The sequence below is a fragment of the Anarrhichthys ocellatus genome, unplaced genomic scaffold, assembly GCF_004355925.1.
Source record: "Anarrhichthys ocellatus isolate YVR2014 unplaced genomic scaffold, GSC_Weel_1.0 scaffold86, whole genome shotgun sequence".
In the NCBI taxonomy this organism is placed as follows: domain Eukaryota; kingdom Metazoa; phylum Chordata; class Actinopteri; order Perciformes; family Anarhichadidae; genus Anarrhichthys; species Anarrhichthys ocellatus.
The window spans coordinates 340772-360301 of NW_022280116.1; the positions used below are offsets into that span (position 1 = coordinate 340772).

Genomic DNA, 19530 nt, shown 5'->3' on the forward strand with positions numbered 1-19530 from the left:
GGTTTTTTTTCTTATTTCAGGCTACTTAATTGGGAAACTGTAAGGACAAATAAAAGATAATACCATACTTAATTACACAACACTTTACACAAGAATCTTCAGCTCTCCACTTATATTATCCAAGCTTGATGCATTATGCAATAAAATTGATCTCCTACCTCTGCCAGGAAACAGTTGGTGGTAACGGCGGTAGACAGCGGTGTGTGCATCAAGAGCATTTTGCAGCTCAACACCCTTCAGCTCTTCCAAGCTGCTCAGTGTCACCAAGGAGTCTGCCATCCCTCCAAACTCTCCGAACGCAAACTCTGCATACAGCTGAAACATACCAGCTCCTGGCTCTCCCAGCCTCCATACCTTGATCTAAGAGTGTCTGGCACTGTGGATCCATGAAGGACAACCAGAGGCTGAAGGCCTACCTCCAGCAGCTGTTTCAGCAGTGTCTTGTAACAGGTAACCACAGCCTGCTGCGGTTGGTTTGGGAAGCCGGTAGGTAGGAGGTGAGCCCATGAAAGTAGCACTTTGAAGTGGGTCACCCCTCTGTTCTGGAGGTACTCAATGTTCTGTTTAGAGCCTGGAGGTATGGGATGACTGCAGTCAAATGTGTCCGACACTGAGGGTTTGCCATACAGGCCCCTCATCTGTTCATCGGTCACAGGACCTGCAAGAAACATGGCCTGATGATGCTGATCATGTGTCTGGCACATGCAGCCATACACAGTGATCACAAACAGGGAGAGAAGTTTCCCCAGTGACAACATATTGTCTGAGCGCAGGGGACTGAATGAACCATTGGATGGCTAAACCTTTATAGCACCGCTGTTTACGATCTTGAACTTTCAGTCAGACCAGAGTTTAATAATTGACATTACTGTCTGCAGGGGTCCAAATTGCTGTGATACTTTATGACGTGTTTCGTAAGAGTGGTCACAGCCTTGAATGATCCTGATAAAAAAAACTAACGGTCAAACAAGAGGCAGAAGAGATCTGTGATAAAAGGTTCAAAAGAACAAGCAAATGTGTATAGAGGTCAAGGATGAAATTCCCGAAAAAGATAAAGCTTGAATTCAGCCAGTGCAAACCCCAGAACAAGGGGACAGTATACTTACAGATCGCTGACGTAAACTATAGCCCGACGCCACACATGAAGATATGATACACATGAGATAGCAGTGTTATTTTGACCGGTTCTCAGAGTTTCAGCAGTAGTAGAGGTGAATTTCTGAGCAGATTTGTTTGGAGCAGGTGGCCAGGTACTACACATTGCACCTTTAAATGTCTATAGAGAGACTGTTTATAGTATGTAATATTTGCGTGTTCAGTTGTAATTGTTGTAAATTTGCGAAACCACTGTTGCCCGTTAAACTACGTACTGTGCGTTTTAAGTGTTTGTGTGCATCACTTGTTGTGGTTTTGACTTCCATTATGATGTCAAACAGTGTGGTATTATATCCATTTTTATTTTTGTCACAATTAACCAACAAGTTTTCATGTTGCTAGAATATTGCTGGAATTTTGATTACCCCACAAACTTTCATGGCCGTCAAATTCAATATACTATGGATTGAAAAAAAGTGTTTTTATTACTGTAAGATTTTATGGATTCAATACAAAATAATATAATATAATATTTTTTTTCATTTATTTGGATATCACTTTTCTTAACAATGTTACAAAGTATTTCACAGCAGCATTAAAAAACATCAGTGCATCATTTGTAACATCCAATTTGTTTTCTGAAAAATACAGAGGGCAACAGGGAAACAAAACACATAATTACAATGTAATCAATATCATATTGCAGAATTACATCAAAGTAGAGAGAAAACGCACTGCTCTATGGGGGTCATTGTTTCTCTTTCAGTCGGCCACAGTGATCCATGTATAGTTTGTGCAGATGTGCTTTACATTTCCAAAGTGGTTTGGAATCACGCAAGACTCAAACAGCATAAGGCATGAGTATATGGCCTTCTGTGCATTTGTGTTATTCTATAAAAATGATATGGAGTCTAGTACGTGTTCTCCAATTATTTGTTGAAGCAAAATTTCAAACACTTTTTCCTTTGGTTAATCCAAAAAAAAACAATGCTGATAAGAGTTTATGATGGATACTGTAATAGCTGTCACATGCTTGAGTTGGTCTAAAACGAACAAGATTAGCTGGTGTGAGAGATTCCATTGCACATGTAGGTTCCTTTACTTTGGCTCCCAAGATGTGTTTCTTACTTGTGTTGCTTCCAATCTAAAATATGTTATGTTCTCTCTCAGACTCTGCATGCTGATGTAGAAATTTACATTTTCACAAAGCATGTTGTAACAACATATTTCCCAGTCCTCAAACATGAGCACAAGAGAGGGATGCACTTATCACTTGACATGTGCGAGTCCAGAGTCTTCCTGACCGTATCACAATGCTGCAATAAAACACCGTAATATGCACCACTTGGCTGTGATATCCATCTCTTAATTGTGTAACAATGCAATAAGAAGTAAACAGAATTGCTTTAAAGCGCTTGGAAATCAGTGGATAATATGAGTCCATCTTTTTGAAGCCAGAATGAAGTACCTATTGTGGGTTGCTTTTCTGTTCGTTTTTTGTCTGTATGGTTGCCGGAGCAGTGAGGTGATTGGACAAGAGGACTTCCTGCTTGTTGCAGGCCCTCTGGCAAAGCAGCTGGTGAGAAGCTCAGGCAATACGGGGAAGGATGCGTTCGACTGCAGTCATCCCATACCTCCAGGCTTTAAACAGAACTTTGAGTACCTCAAGAACAGAGGGGTGACCCACTTCAAAGTGCCGCTGTCATGGGCTCAACTCCTACCTACCGGCCTTCCCAGTCAACCGCAGCAGGCTGTGGTTACCTGTTACCAGACCCTGCTGAAACAGCTGCTGGAGGTGGGCCTTCAGCCTCTGGTCGTCCTTCATGGATCCACAGTGCCAGAGACTCTGAGATCAAGGTATGGAGGCTGGGAGAGCCAGGAGCTGGTAGAGATGTTTCAGCGGTATGCAGAGTTTGCCTTTGAGGAGTTTGGAGCACTAGCACACTCATGGGTGACACTGAGTGACTTGGATGATGTTTGGCATGACGGGCAGCCTGCTCTGCAAAATATCCTCCAGCTCAACAAGAATATTTACCAGATCTACCATCAACAGTTTCCTGACAAAGGTAATTTAGATTTATTTATGTCCTTTTTTACAGGATTGGTTATTTGTTACTATCTTTTGATACGAAACAAGAACATGAATTATTTTTTTGTCAACCTTAACCATTTCACATATAATGTAATCATTAATATATTATGTGGTATTGTCTTTTCAATGTGTTTTGAGAAATGTAAAAAGGAGTACTTTACGACAAACTGATAATCTTTACCCTTTACCCCATTATTTATGACATAGATTATATGTGTAGATTGCCATGCATATCTCAATAGTCAATGCAGGTGAGATCAATAAAATAATCTAAGCATGCATTTCACTGCACAGCTGTGAAATGTATTTGTGCTTTGTCAAAATATCCTCATTGAAAAAGGGCCTAGGGTCCTTGGAATATATTGTGTTCAGAGTGCCTTTATGCTTCAATTTTCACAGTGAGACGTCTGTCAATCGGACTGAGAACTAGTGATGCTGCAATTCTTCCCCAGATCAAAGGTTCATCTCCAGTAAGATGCATTGTTTGTTCTCTTATATATCTTTTATTTATTTATTTATTTATTTTTCAGGGACAATGCACACAAATCAACAGTTGCACTGTAAGTGAGCCAGAGTTAGCCAGAGAGGCTAATTTCCATCTGCTGTCCCCGGCCAGATGTTTCAAGGCAGCCTAAAATAACAAAATCTCAAATTGAAACGGAATTAAAATTCATAGAAAAACGGACAGCAACGTATAGACAAAACCAATACACAGCAAAAGAAAAGTATATGACATTAAAGCAGAGCAGACATAATAGGTTTCAGCATGCGTCACGCAGAACCGACTCACCTACAGGACAAGCACATATATAACACTGAAGCACATAACATACACATAAAGAAAATGGAAAATAGCAACACTGAACAAGAGAAATGCACATATAGGCGAAACAAGCAGGCACGACAGACAGCACATCAATGCTTGCACACCTGATTGGCAACAAGCCATTCCTTGAAGTTATGCTTGAATGTTTTGTACGTGTTTTGTGTGCGTATGTGTGGTGGCAGAGCATTCCATTTTAAACGTATTCCTTCTTTATATAATTTACTTTAGATGCTATTGCTATAAGGCTCTAAATGAAAACCATTTGAGAATAGTAAATCAATATCAAAATAAGTGGTTTGTCGTGTTCGCCTTAATATTTTGTATATTTGCTAATTTATTTACATAAATAAGCTTACATTTTGTCACATCCCCTTGCAAACCTAAAATGTAAAAACGAGTATATTAGTGGTTGTGTGTATGAAAGGGACGGACTACACCAAAAGACTTGCAGTTGTTTCGACCTCCTTGTATCTTTCCTGTCACGCTTCCTCCATCAAGAAGTGATGGTATCATCTTGGCGAGGTCCTGTTCGTGCCTTATCTTCTGTATTTGTTTCAGCGTATTCCAAAGTGTATTGTCAGCATTTCAACTTGTTTTTTATATCTCTTCTTATCTTAACTCTTTGGTAATTAGTGCTCAAGTATTCTGTGTCAGCAACTTGTTGCCCATGCTTGTATCTGCACTCTTACACACATTCATTGCAAAATAACTGGTATACAGCTATTTCACGAATTGGCCGGCTTGTGTCTTATGCAACGGTATGTCAATTCAGGCCTCATGGCAATACAAATGAAACAAGCACCTTTTTTTCATTAACATACATGAGTGGGATAACATACAGTGCTGTGTCTCCTATTTTGAACAGATGGATTTCTTGTCAGTGCACATCGAATACAACTGTGCCTCTACATCAAACTTTGCAAAGGAGCTAAGCAGCTTACAGGTAAGAATACAATAAAAGGTGTTTCTTTTCACATTGCATTTCATATTATGTAACACGCTGCAGCCACATGCATGTTATGTTTTAGATGTCAAGTGGGGACCTGCCAATCCTGATATACGAGGTGGCTGTTCATGGTTGTCCCGACAGTCAATACCAGCTTCTTGGCAATTTCTTACAGGGTAAATGTCATTATAGCTGACCTTATATGATTCTGTTATACAGTATTGTTCATATAACTTGAAAGTTTTTTTTGTCATATTTGCTGAAACTGTCACTATTTCCTTACAATAGTACATGAGAGGGATAATCTGTAAAACAATCAGGTTCCTTTGCGTCCTCTTAGTGATTTTTGCAATTTGCAAGATTCAACCAAGGAAAACAAACAATCAGAGTTGAGAAGTATCTGACGCAGCTGTCAATCACTGCTCACATAGGTTGAGAACTCCGATCAAACTAGGCAGCGCTGTTGAAATATGAATCAATATTCTGTTACCTTCGTGTTCTGTTATTTTGTGTTGAGTTCGGGTTATAGTCATTGTGCATAAAGTTGAAAACTTGTATAATAATAATCAACATAATCTGTTTTTACTGACTAAACAGATCAAGGGTAGCTTGTTGTAAATTGCAATATTATTAACTTTTACAATACAATAATAATGGGAGTGTTATTGGGAGTGTTATCATATGTCATTGTCCAGTGTAAATTCTTCTTGTTATGGTCCGGTAAAGTTTTACAAGGGCAATCACATCCATGGTGGAGCACAGCCGGAGGACTTCCTTTGCTCTTTATAAGTTAATGCATAAAACACAACACAGTGTGTTTAGCAGGCAATACCTATTATTTAAACATTGATTTCAACTGTAATGTTGCAAGTAAATTGGTTTGATGCAGAGTTTAAAACAGATGCCTAAATGACATTTGGTACAGGCATGCATGTCCCCCTCAGGATAAAATCACAATAACTTTAGTGATTCTCTAACTTTTTATCTTTAAGTAGAAATATCACTTTTTCCAATATTTTAACTTAAAACCAAATACCTGCCAAGCTAATGACATTCCCTACAGCCTTAGCTGTACTTTGAGTTTAGCTAATTAGCTGTAACAAAAAGGAATGTATCTTTTTAATTCTACATATTATATTAATGTTGATCATATAACTGTTAGTAACTTTGTCTTGCATTCATCCCAGCCTTATTGAACAATAACCTGAATATTGTGGGATGTGACATGATGGATATGTTGGGTAAGCTGGACATGGAGGACGTCCCAACCAGGTAACTGTTTTTCTTGGTGAAATATACAGTTTCATATATACTGACAAAACTTGTTTCTCCTCGTATGTTTACACTGTTTTATGTCCTCTTTTCCAACAGTCATGGTATTTCGTACTACAATAGAATTAATATATTTAAAAACAGTTATCGGAATGTGTGGAATAAGTTTGGGGCCCAGACCATAACAGAACGAGACCTTTTCCTCAATGAATCATTCCCGTCAGGCTTCCAATGGGCTACCTCCAGTGAGTCCTTCAAGGTTGAGGGAGGCTGGTCAGAAGGTGGGAAGGGAGAGACCATTTGGGACCGTTTTGGTCATGACGGCCTAGCATTTGCCAATCAGACAGCTGATCTAGCTAGTGACAGTTACCACAAGGTGGATTATGATGTCTACCTCCTGCGAGGTCTTCATGTCAACACCTACCAGTTTTCCATCTCCTGGGCCCGTATTTTCCCCTCAGGCCACCGGGGAAGCCAATCAGAGAAAGGGGCTCTCTACTATGACAAGCTGATCAACGCTCTCATTGAGTCTGGCATACAACCTGTAGTCACTCTCTACCACTGGGATCTGCCCCAGACACTCCAGGACTATGGTGGATGGACCAACACTTCCATTGTTGAAGCCTTCAAGGACTACGCAGACTTCTGCTTCTCCAGGTTTGGAGACAGGGTCAAGACATGGAACACATTCAGTAGCCCCTGGGTGGTGAGCCATGCTGGGTATGGCACTGGTGAGCATCCCCCTGCAGTCAAAGACTATGTGGTTGCCTCCTATCAGGTGAGGGCAATGGTCTAATGATAATATAAATATTCACAAATTAATTTGTATTCTTATACATTTACACCACTATTTATTTTGCCTTCACAGGCCACTCACAATATGCTCAAGTCTCATGCTGAGGCTTGGCATGTCTACAATGACAAGTACAGAAAGACACAAGGGGGGAAAGTGGGCATTGCATTGAACTCTGACTGGGCTGAGCCCATGGACCCCTCCAGACCTGAAGACATAGCAGCTGCAGATCGCTACCTGCAGTTCATGCTAGGCTGGTTTGCACATCCTATATTTGTAAATGGAGATTATCCTCCAACACTCAAGACTCAGATTGAACAGAAAATAAATGAGTGTCCCCTCTCTGAGCCTGCAAGACTTCCAGTTTTCACTGCTGAAGAGAGCCAGAGGATACATGGAACAGCTGACTTCTTAGGATTAAACCACTATACCTCCCGGTTGGTCAACAACAGTATTGGTGGCTGTACCCCTGGTCCTGAGGGGGTGGGTAACTTCCAGGCACATGTGGACCCTTCATGGTCTTCTACAGCTTCTGACTGGATCTATTCTACACCTTGGGGTCTCAGAAGACTTCTTAACTATATTTCCTTAGAATACTTGAATGTTACCAAATTGCCTATCCACATAACTGGGAATGGTATGCCTACTGAGCACACTGGGGACACTCTCAATGACACCGGTAGAATAGAGTACATGAAGAGTTACATCAATGAGGCCCTGAAAGGTAAGTGTCTGGAATTTCTCTGATCGGAAACCACTTTTTACAAGGTGTTAAAAATATTGTCAGCTTTAATGTGCTGTTGTGTGTCTATTTTCTAGCAATATTCATAGATGGAGTGGATGTGCAGCGATTCACAGTGCAGTCACTCATGAATGGATTTGAGGGAGAACAAGGTTACAGCCAAAGATTTGGTCTTCACCATGTCAACTTTGAAGATGCAAACAGACCAAGAACCCCAAAGCAGTCTGCATATTTCTATTCTCAGGTTATCAAGCAAAATGGATTTGGTTCACATAAAGGGCATGCTTTTAAAGTATCAGAGATGCAACTCAACCGCCGTCCAATGGCTTTATCACCCTCTGACGTCCCATCTAAATCCAAGGTTGTCTGGGAGGAATTCTCAAACCAGTCAAAATTCCAGAGAAAAATGTACCACTATGGCACTTTCCCACAAGGCTTCAGTTGGGGAGTGTCATCTTCAGCTTACCAGATTGAAGGTGGCTGGAATGCTGATGGGAAGGGGCCCAGCATCTGGGATGCATTCACCCACAAACCTGGCAGTATTCCTGCAAATGCCAATGGAGATGTGGCCTGTGACAGCTACCACAGACTTGAAGAAGACTTCTACATGCTGCGAGCTCTAAGGGTGAATTCATACAGATTCTCTTTGTCCTGGTCCAGGATCTTTCCCGATGGTCGGCTTACCTCCCAGAACCAGAAAGGTGTTGACTACTACAATAGACTAATTGATGGTCTCTTAGCATATAACATCACTCCCATGGTGACTCTCTACCACTGGGACCTTCCTCAAGCTTTGCAAGACCTTTGTGGCTGGGAAAATGTAGAGATGATTAACATTTTTAATGACTTTTGTGACTTCTGCTTTGCCACCTTTGGAGACAGAGTGAAATTTTGGATGACCTTTAACCAGCCTCACACAATTGCGTGGTTAGGATATGGACTTGGACAGATCCCACCAAATGTTAAGAATCCAGGTATTGCACCATACACAGTTGCACACAACCTTATAAAGGCACACGCCAAGGCTTACCACACATATGACGATAAGTATCGCAAATCCCAAAGTGGTCTAGTATCCATCGTCCTCAATGCTGATTGGATCGAACCTAAAGATGTTAATGTTCCCCGTGAGGTGGTGGCTGCTGACCGCGCTCTGCAGTTCCAACTAGGTTGGTTTGCACACCCCATTTTCAAGAATGGCGACTATCCAGATGCAATGAAGTGGCAAGTTGGAAACAAGAGTGAACTCCAAGGTCTTTCAGAGACAAGACTACCTTCCTTCACTGAAGAAGAAAAGACCCTCATCAAAGGAACTGCTGACATGTTCTGTGTAAATCATTACACTACAAAGATTGCACGCCATGCTACTTTGAGGCTTTCCCCTCAATCCTATGAATATGACCGGGACTTGTCAGAAGCAGAGGAAGATGATTCACCAACTACTGCCATCAGTAACCAGAGAGCTGTAGCATGGGGCTTGAGAAGACTCCTCAACTGGATCAAAGATGAGTATGGAGATCCAGAGGTTTACATTACTGAGAATGGAGTAGCTACAGAATCAAAGACAACTTGGGATGACTCTGCCAGAGTGTTTTATTACAAGACCTACATTAATGAGGCTCTGAAAGGTACACCGATGTAAATACATGTGTGAAGATAAATTATATGATTATCATGACTGTTCAGATTTTTAGTCTTGATCATTTATTTGTGTATGTATGTTTTAATAACAGCCTATGACCTTGATGGTGTGAAGGTAAAAGGATACATAGCAACATCACTCATGGACTCTTTTGAGTGGCTTAATGGGTACAAACTAGGATTTGGTTTGCACCATGTGGACTTCACCAACCCAAACCTGCCGAGAACACCCAAGTACTCAGCCCATTTCTACTACCAAGTTATAAAGGACAATGGTTTCCCTACACCAGATGATGAGAAGCATATTCATGGACATTTCCGCAAAGATTTTATTTGGAGTACTGCAACGGCATCATACCAGGTAGGTTTTTGATGAAGTCCCTTCATTAATGCTGGATCAGGGATTTGCATATTCCTTGCACTGCTCTTTCCGAATTAAAACTGTGTTTTGCATTTCTTATCTCAAGATTGAAGGGGGATGGAGAGCGGATGGAAAAGGTCTCAGCATCTGGGACAAGTTTGCTCACACTCCTCTTCGAGTGTTCAATGATGACAATGGCGATATAGCCTGCAACAGTTACAATAAAGTAGAAGAGGATGTTGCTATATTGAAGCAACTTAAGGTGACCCATTATCGTTTCTCCATATCCTGGCCGAGGGTACTTCCTGATGGCACCACCAAGCACATTAATGAGGCTGGACTAAACTACTACCACAGACTGGTGGATGCACTGCTTGCTGCAAACATCCAACCTCATGTATGTGTAATTCTTGCTTCTCAGGAAATTATGCAGGTGCAATGGAAGGTTGGTTCATTTTGTAAACCTGGCTTTCCCTTTGTTGTCAGATTACTCTCTACCACTGGGACCTTCCACAAGCTCTGCAGGACCTTGGGGGCTGGGAGAAGGAGACTATTATTGTCAAATTCAGGGATTACGCTGACCTCATCTTTAGCCGTCTTGGCCACAAAGTGAAATTTTGGATCACCATTAATGAGCCGTACAATATAGCCAATGTAGGCCATGGCTATGGGGCGGCTGCCCCAGGTATGCTTTTCCGTAATGCTCTTCATCTCACACTCTCATATGCTCACTTCATTGGTGTGGAATACAGGTTGAAAAGTGACAATTTATCAAAACAGTATTGCATGGTCATGGAGTGTTTTGAAACAGTGAATTTGAACAGCAATTCTTAGTTTTGACCTTTCTAAACACCAATGACAGTGAGAAGAATACACAGCTAAAGAAACTAGAAAATGTGTCTGTTGCTCCTTGTGTATGTTTCCAGGGATCAGTTTCCGACCAGGCACTCTGCCCTACATTGTGGGTCACAACCTGCTTAAAGCACATGCTGAGGCCTGGCATCTCTACAATGACAAGTACCGGGCCAAACAGAAAGGAATTATCTCCATCACCATCAACTCTGACTGGTCAGAGCCCAGAAATCCCTATAAGCAGGAGGACATTGACGCTGCAAGGCGTGTGGTGCAGGTGCTGAAATACTTACTGTTGTTGTTACTGTTTGCAGATTCTTTTTTTGCATGCTCATTTCTTTCACATTTTACAATAGACATGAAAGTTGCAGTTAAGGTCTGTTGTGTGTCTCCTTGTGCAGTTCTACATTGGCTGGTTTGCACATCCTGTATTTAACGGAGACTACAGCAACATGATGAAGACAATCATTCGAGAGCGAAGCCTAGCTGCTGGTCTGCTAAAATCTCGGTATTATAAAAAACAACATTAGAGCAAGAAAGAGAACTAATGGAAAATTGTTTTACATTTATCTGGTAAATTTAATTAGTTTGATTTAATCTCTCCAGGCTGCCTGAGTTCACTCCTGAGGAGATTAAGAGGATTAAGGGTACCTATGATTATTTTGGGTTCAACCATTACACCACAGTCCTGGCGTTCCCTGTGAACTATGGAAACCTTCAGCACTATGATGCCGATAGGTAAGCAAGTACAAACATACCTACAGGAACCAAGTGGGAGAAGCAAGTTAACACAATCACATGGTGATGAGCTAAAGATGTACCTTAATTTTTGTGAAGTAAAACCATTTAACTGATTTAATGTTCTCAGGGGTGCAGGAACGATTGCTGATCGTACCTGGCTGGATTCAGGCTCATCTTGGCTGAAGGTCTCACCGTTTGGATTCCGCAGGATATTGAACTTCATTAAGGAGGAGTATGGAAATCCACCAATTATCATCACAGAAAATGGCATGTCAGAGCGAGGGCAGATTGACCTAAACGATATTCATAGGAGCTACTACTATGAAAAGTACATCAACCAGGTGCTGAAAGGTATCAAACCACATCTCCCATTATTTATTTTAATTGAGACCATCCACAATATCTCATGTAAAGTATCTAAGAAAAGATTGAAGTGTAATGGATCATAGCAACCTTGCTGTTTCAATACTTTTTATGTTCAAACCAAGGTACTGAATTTCTTGTGCAATGTAGAATGTATTTGCATTCCTAAAGGTGTTCATTTTCTCCTCCTAGCTTACTTACTAGATAACGTGGATATCCAGGGTTACACAGCTTGGTCCCTGATGGACAACCTAGAGTGGGCTACTGGCTTCTCAGAAAGATTTGGCCTTTTCTACGTCAATCACTCAGACCCTAAACTGCCTCGACTGGCCAAGACTTCTGTTACCCTCTACTCCACCATCATCAACTGCAACGGATTCCCGGACCCCGCCTTGGGACCCCATGAGTGTTTGAATACTGTGCCTGAAGGTAAATTGATGCATTGATGCAACCAGTACCTTTAAAGCTCACCAATTAAAATGTAATTTGTGCAAAAACCTAAGTTAAAGAAAACAAGAAGTTGTGGTTGTACGAGGGTTATGTGCTGGACTATTTCTTAGACAAAAGCACCGACTTCCTGGAGTCTTGTTTTTAGCGTATTTAACAAGAGATGTCAATATAAATCCTACACACTGTATATACAGAAAGCAAATAATGGTTATTTCCCCCTAAAATGTCACTATTTCTTTCATGGAAAACAACATTCAGTATTAGTAGACATTTAGATTTTGTGAATAGCAGATTTTCTGTTGCCACATTTACGATGTGAAAAACAAAATATATATTAACCCCTTTGTCTTTTCTACAGCAATGAGCGTGCCGATGACCACGCCGGTCACACCTGTCACCCTGGCCACGCCTGTCACGCCTGCTCCTTCTGACAACGCTGTGAGCTTCCTGGGTATGAAGCTCTCTACCAATGATGCTGAGACTGGACTTATCACCACATTTGCTCTGCTGATTGTTGCAGCATTTGGAGCTATTTGTACATCTTTTTTTTTGTTTAAGGCAAAAAAATAATTCCAAGAAAAACATTAAATCTGATCTATAAAACTGGAACGGAAATTCTGCAAAAATGCAGAGTTGTAATCAAAGTCCAACTTGCAGTAACCTGTCTGCATATTCTTATGAGCACCATTTCATAAAACTTCATGCATGTTAATGCAGATTAAATGTGTTTAGCTGCATGCTGTACAAAGATGTATTCTTCTCCCAAGCGCATGATTCAACAGATTGTTATTTTTCTTTCATTCAGTTACATCTCCAATATGTTGCTGCTCATCTCATGTTTCAGATCATGATTAAAATAATATACAAGTTGCTCATGATCCACGCTATTTACTGCTAAAACTGATCCCCTGTAGATGTATTATGGAATGTGAGCCACACTGAATCATGCAAGATCTTCCCTTCGCTTGAGGCAGCCTTACACTGCGATCAGGTACATAATAGACATAATTTGCACTTGCATTGTGAGACAAGTAAATAAATGTTTTCCCCCATGCTTGAAACACTGGATTGTGACCTGAATTGTTGCTCATTAAAGCCATGCATGAATTTATAGGAGAACAACCTCAATGTTAGGTTAAACATTTGGGAGCTGCAGCTCTGTCATTAGACTAGCTGAGGTTTTAGGAGCTTTTCATGGAGCAAAATCACATGGTCTCCTGAACCTTACTGCTGTGTCCCCAGAAGCTGCAGCTACAAACTGCAGCTGTGGTTTAGCATCAACACGGTAGAGATCAGCTGAAGCCACTAGATGTCACTGCAGGTGTAAACAGATCCTGCTGCACGCTGGTTTTCAGAGGAGATTCAGAACTTCTAAATCTTTAACCATCCAATAAAGGACAAGTTATTATATTGTCCAACTAATGTAATATCATGTCATTATACTTAAAAAAAATAAAACACTTATGCTTCAGTTCATGTTTGATGCCAAGATGAGGGTTAGTGACTGTCAAACTGGAACGGTCGATTCAGTCACAGGTCACAGACAACAAACCCAAACTGAAATCATTAAAACATTGTATTGTATGACTGATTATCGCTGCAGTTTTAATGTAAGCTAGTTGACATATTATTGATACTAGATTAAGTGTTATGGGTATGATGTACTTTTTTAGATAAAAATATAAACCTGATGCTTGTGATGATCAAAAGTGCAGCTCCTGATATATTGTTGTAGAGGCATTTCTGAATATTTACTTTCATGAATTAGTGTTAATGGTGGCTGAACTGCAAAGTAAAAACAAAACAAAAAATAAGCTTGATTGTATTATCTTTTAACCGGCCTTCAAGTTTAAAGACACACATGAGAATCCACACAGGAGAGAAACCTTTCAGCTGCTCAGTTTGTGAGAAATCTTTTAACCAGCCTTCAACTTTGAAGAGACACATGAGAATCCACACACGATAGAAACATTTCAGCTGCTCAGTTTGTGAGAAAAGATTTTTGCTCAACACAGCTCTAAAGGTACACATGAAAAGTCACACAGGAAAGAATCCCCTTTAGCCCTTTCACCCAATCACCCCTCCGCATATCCCTTCACTCATTGTTGACAAGTTGTTAATTTCATACTGTATATTCACACTGTATATTGTATATAAACCATTAAATGTTGTAATTGTATAATGACTCATTATCTGTGTATATTGAACTCCACACAATATAAATGTTCAAACTTCACAGCTTTATTTCAAAGCTCAACAATACTGGAGTAAAGCCTGTAATGAAGTCACTTAATGATATCTAGGTGACTTTGTGCAGTATTTGTTGGAATGATTTCTCTTTGGAACTTTATTAGGGCCCCGAGCACCAACAACGTCGGGCCGCGAGGTCCCTATTGAAACTGTAGGAATTATTATTATTATTAGGGCCCGAGCACCGACAAGTAAGTCTTTCACATGAGACACATTTCTGTCTCTGTTCCAATGTGGACACATTTACACTTACATGTACATTGATGTACTTGTAATTTACTGCAGTATCTCCATGTTGTACTACTTGATACTTGTACTCCACTCCAGCCCAGAGGTACATTTACTTTTTACTGCAGTATGAGCTGACGCCAACTGTAATAATGTCATGAGTGGAAGATGAAGTGACTTTCCTGAAAAGGCTGGAAGAAGAAATGCTTTGTATTAATATCAGACGAATGAACTGCTTTGCTCAACACGTTAGAACAATAGAAACATCTATAAGGACATACCTATCAACACCTAATGAGCTGAGAGAGAGAGAGAGATGTTGCTGCCTTCAGGAGCTATGGATACTAAAAATAATTGTAGGTGAAAACCGTATATACAGTGTAAGAAGCTGTGGGATTTAGTGGATATTGATAATACATTGTTAAAGCTTTGCTTGCATTGCTGATACAATCACTTCTCTGCCTTCTCCTCGTGCAGTCTTGAGAAAAAGACTTCACAGCGAAATATTGTGTTTTTTTTTTACCGCATCCCAGTTATCTGATCATTCACAAACTCCAGACCCTCCAGATGATGAAGGTCTTCATCACCAAGAGAAAAACATTTATCTGGATGCACCTGTTCAGCACAGGTACTTTGTGACTTTCTGTAGCTGATCAAAAGCCAGTTTTCCCAGAGACTCAGTCATCTTCCTGCTCTCTGGACTCCAGTGTGGATCCTTCTCAGCTCCTCCATCATACTTGACCTTCTTCAGTTTGGACTGAACCACCAGGAAGTGGATGTACATTCTCAGTCAGGGTCTTGGGTAGCTCTCCTCTCTCTCTGGTCTTCAACACATCCTCCAGAACTGTAGCAGTGATCCAGCAGAAGACTGGGATGTGGCACATGATGTGGAGGCTTCATGAGGTCTTGATGTGGGAGATGAACCTGCTGGCTTGCTCCTCATCTCTGAAGCTCTTCCTGAAGTACTCCTCCTTCTGTGGGTCAGTGAACCCTCTGACCTCTGTCACCATGCCAACACACTCAGCAGGGATCTGATTGGCTGCTGCAGGTCGTGTGATTATCCAGAGGCGAGCAGAGGGAAGCAGTTTCCCCCTGATGAGGTTTGTCAGCAGCACATCCACTGAGGTGGACTCTGTAACATCATTCAGGATCTCATTTTGGTGGAAGTCCAGAGGAAGTCGACACTCATCCAGACCATCAAAGATGAACACAACCAGGAACTCTTCAAACCTGCAGATTCCTGCTTCTTTGGTTTCACTGAAGAAGTGATGAACAAGTTCCACCAAGCTGAACTTTTTCCTCTTTCAGCACATTCAGCTCTCTGAAAGTGAATAGAAATGTGTCCTGGTTGTCTTTGTCTTCAGCCCAGTCCAGAGTGAACTTCTGTGTTAACACTGTTTTCCCAATGCCAGCCACTCCCTTTGTCATCACTGTTCTGATTGGTTCCTCTCTTCCAGGTCAGGCTTTAAAGATGTCTTCTTGTCTGATGGTTGTTTCTGGTCTGTGTGGTTTCCTGCATACTGTTTCAATGTCTCTGACCTCATGTTCATCAATGACCTCTGCAGTCCCTCCCTCTGTGATGTAGAGCTCTGTGTAGATCTGATTCTGAAGGGTTGGGTTTCCTGCTTTAGCGATCCCCTCAAACACACACTGGAACTTCTTCAGGTTAGATTTGAGTTCCCGCTGACAAACTGCAGCAAGAAGTCTTGAATGAACACAGAACAAAGAAGATCAATGAGTCGAAAAATAGATTTCAACATGTCATTTCCTCAAAGAATGAGTCTATGAATATATTCTGGTCCATCTCTTGAGACATTAGTAAACATCCCATTTATCAAGCATGTTAAATCTTTCGAGAAATCCTCTTACTGCCCTGCCGGCAGTCAACCAGCTCCTCCTGCTTCATGCAGGAAGTGCAGTGTGTGTCACGGTTTACGCTTTGCCCCCTGTGTTCCTGTGTCTCTGTGTCTGTCTGTCTGTCTGTGTGTGTGTGTGTGTGTGTGTGTGTGTGTGTGTGTGTGTGTGTGTTTCCCTTGATTGCACTCATCCTACTCACCTGCCCAGTCCACCCAGCTGCCTTCAATCTTCTCATCACCCCACACATATATACTCCCCTGCTTTCCCTGTTCTGGTTGTCAGATCGTCCTTGCTTGTTCCCCTGTCTGTCCCTGCATTGTGTCTCCCTCGTGTTTGCTCCGTGCTCCAGTGTTTGCTCCTGGTTTGTTCCTTTGCCTTTGTTTTGTGATTTTGGATAGTTTTGCCCGCTCCGTTGGAGTCACTTTCAGTTTGACTTTTTAGCCCAAAAACCTTATTTTTCAACTTCACCTCATCTCCAGTGTCTGCGCTTGAGTCTCAGATCTGCCCTCGGACGTGACAGTGTCATCTTCAGAAATGCCTCTCTGCTGCTCCTCCTCTGCGAACGGGCAAACAGGACCATCAAGGACCAGTTGGCAAAATACCTATACACCAGAGGAGGTGAATGGGACGACCACCTGCGACAAGTTGAATTTGCATACAACACCACTGTTCACTCGCCCACCAAACACAGGCCTTTCTCCCTGGCCCATGGTAGAGAAGCCCGTCTGCCTGCTGATCTCCTTCTTGGAGATTCCCCCGGAGTTTCAAATGCCACTCCAGGTACTCCAAGTGAATATGCCAATTCTGTATTAAAGAGACTGTGTGTGGCTTTTCACTCTGTCGCACAAAACATTGGGGCAGCAGGTACTCAACAAAAGCACTACTATGAAACACACAGCCTATGAGCCAGGTGACTTGGTGTGGGTTGACCTGCCAGCCCTTGCTAGACAAAAACTGTCCCCAAAGTGGTCGGGCCCTTTCAAAGTGCTACGAATGTTAGGCTCAGGCGGTGGTGACATTGGAGTGGACTATCAACTATTGGACCCGAGAGCTAAACCTAAGATCATTCACTACAACCACATGAAATCTTATCGCTCAGCCTGGTCAGCTGAAAGAAATCCACCCTCACCTTCAGGAGGGGCTGCAGCAGCACACAGCTCAGGTCCTTCATTGCTTACTGCACTCGCCGGCTCCAGACCTTATGTTTACTGGAGTCCAGCCACACAGCGATGCTCTGTGCCGCCAGATAGGGCTCGGACTAATGTTTGTCCTCCGACTCAAGGAGCTGCCACTACCTTAACAGATGTGGAGACAATACTGCCACAGGATCTTCCAGTGAGCTGTCTCCGGTAGTGGTGCCTTTTGATGGAGTAAGAACCAAGTCTGGCCGCTGTGTGCGTCCCCCAGTACGTTATGGAACTGTTGTATGAACTTTTGCTTGTTCTTGCTGGCATACAGAAAGAAAAAAAAAAAAAAAGTATATATATACATGTATGCTGTTCTATTATTTGTTATGATCCTTGTTGTTTCTGTTTATTACTTACATCTGTTTATATTGGTGTTTATTGTAAGTTGATAAGTGTACTGTATCTTAAAAATTCAGCTATTTTGAAGCGAGGACGCTTCTTTTGTAAAGGGGGAAGATGTGTAAGACTGAAATCCTATGATGATGAGATATGACCACTAGTCGGCGCTGTTAAGGGGCCTTGATGTGACGGGGATAATGTGACGGGAGAAGAAGAGTAGTGAGAGAGTGTGATTTGACTTGGTACGGTTCCGTGGAAGCTTGACTAAAGTTATGAGGAAAACCCAAAACATGTTGGACTGATTAAAAGAGTTTATTAGACATCACAAGACATCTAACTCACAATGGTGGTGACGAACGAGCCGTCCTCGTTGCTCCACGGGGCGATAAGAGAGCGCCACTGGTTTCCAGGAAGGCGGAGCTTTATAGTGGGAGCGCACTGGGCCCAGGTGCCTCCACTTAGGACGATCAACACCTCTGGTTCCTGTTGGCTGAAAGGAACATAAACAAGTAACCACGATAGGGAACCGTCACACCCCCCTCCATAAGAACTGAGTCCTGTAGGGAATCCCAGTACCAAAACATAACTTTCATATAATACTTTTTAGCAAAACAAACTCAAAAATACCAAAAATTGGCTGAAAACCCAAAACACAACATACTTTACCAAATGTCCTTAAGTTAACAGTCCAGCATCTTTTGCGCCAGGTTCCCACTGTAGCAACCGGTGCACCTTGGAAGCATTTTAAACAGTTAGGAAGGGACAAGAGGAGAACCAAGGAAAAAAACATACAACGCTCATTGCTGGGGAGCCCTGGACAACGCGTCTGCCACCACGTTGTCAGTCCCCTTAAACCAAAACTGGATCAGCTAAACCAGCTGCATGAACATCACCAAGTGAAAGTGGCTCAGAGGTGCGCTCATAATATGGCTTCAGTAAGTCAACATGACAAAGCTGAGTTGGCATTCTACGCTGAGGTGTTGAAATTATGTCGTTTTGCGCAGAGATTTGTTTCAGCACTGTATGCACGCAAGAGGGACTTTAGTGTCTGATGGAAGCGATCCAACGCATCCTGACTCTGAGCATGGCAAGCAGAGACTTGGAAGTGCTGTACACGAAGCCGCTTCAACACCTGCGTGAGTCAGACGTAAAGCGTGAGTCAGACGTACAGAGTGAGTCAGACGTACAGAGTGGGTCAGAAGTACAGAGTGAGTCAGACGTAGAGAGTGGGTCAGACGTACTGAGTGATTCAGACGTACAGACAGATGTACCAAGTGAGTCAGACAGACAGACATACAGTTTTATGTACTGAGTGAGTCAGACGTACTGAGTGAGTCAGACGTACCGAGTGAGTCAGACGTAAATCGTGAGTCAGACGTAAATCGTGAGTCAGACGTACAGCGTGAGTCAGACGTACAGAGTGAGTCAGACGTACAAACAGACGTACAGAGTGAGTCAGAAATAGAGTGAGTCAGACGCACAGACAGACGTACAG

At 42.0% G+C, this 19530-nt stretch overlaps 1 protein-coding gene and 1 pseudogene across 1 annotated transcript; one reads left to right on the plus strand and one right to left on the minus strand.

Moving 5' to 3' along the window:
• Window positions 1–2432: 2432 nt before the first annotated feature.
• LOC116398617 (lactase-phlorizin hydrolase) lies at window positions 2433–14353 on the plus strand. Its single transcript, XM_031875080.1, has 17 exons — window positions 2433–3161; window positions 3587–3657; window positions 4879–4956; window positions 5042–5135; window positions 6147–6231; window positions 6331–7009; window positions 7100–7748; window positions 7844–9394; window positions 9500–9768; window positions 9875–10165; window positions 10255–10453; window positions 10695–10897; window positions 11022–11128; window positions 11227–11358; window positions 11489–11712; window positions 11917–12153; window positions 12533–14353. Exons 1-17 carry the CDS (start codon window positions 2555–2557, stop codon window positions 12742–12744), a joined length of 5688 nt encoding a protein of 1895 aa, XP_031730940.1. The 5' UTR covers window positions 2433–2554; the 3' UTR covers window positions 12745–14353.
• A 1030-nt stretch (window positions 14354–15383) lies between these two features.
• The window catches only part of LOC116398568 (protein NLRC3-like), a 7495-nt pseudogene continuing 3348 nt past the window's right edge, over window positions 15384–19530 (minus strand).

Coding starts and splice junctions, on each gene's coding strand:
- LOC116398617 (XM_031875080.1), top strand. CDS start 2,555: ATGAAGTACCTATTGTGGGTTGCTTTTCTGTTCGTTTTTTGTCTGTAT. Junction 9,769..9,874: donor CTGCAACGGCATCATACCAG/GTAGGTTTTTGA, acceptor TCTTATCTCAAG/ATTGAAGGGGGATGGAGAGC. Junction 10,166..10,254: donor CTGCAAACATCCAACCTCAT/GTATGTGTAATT, acceptor CTTTGTTGTCAG/ATTACTCTCTACCACTGGGA.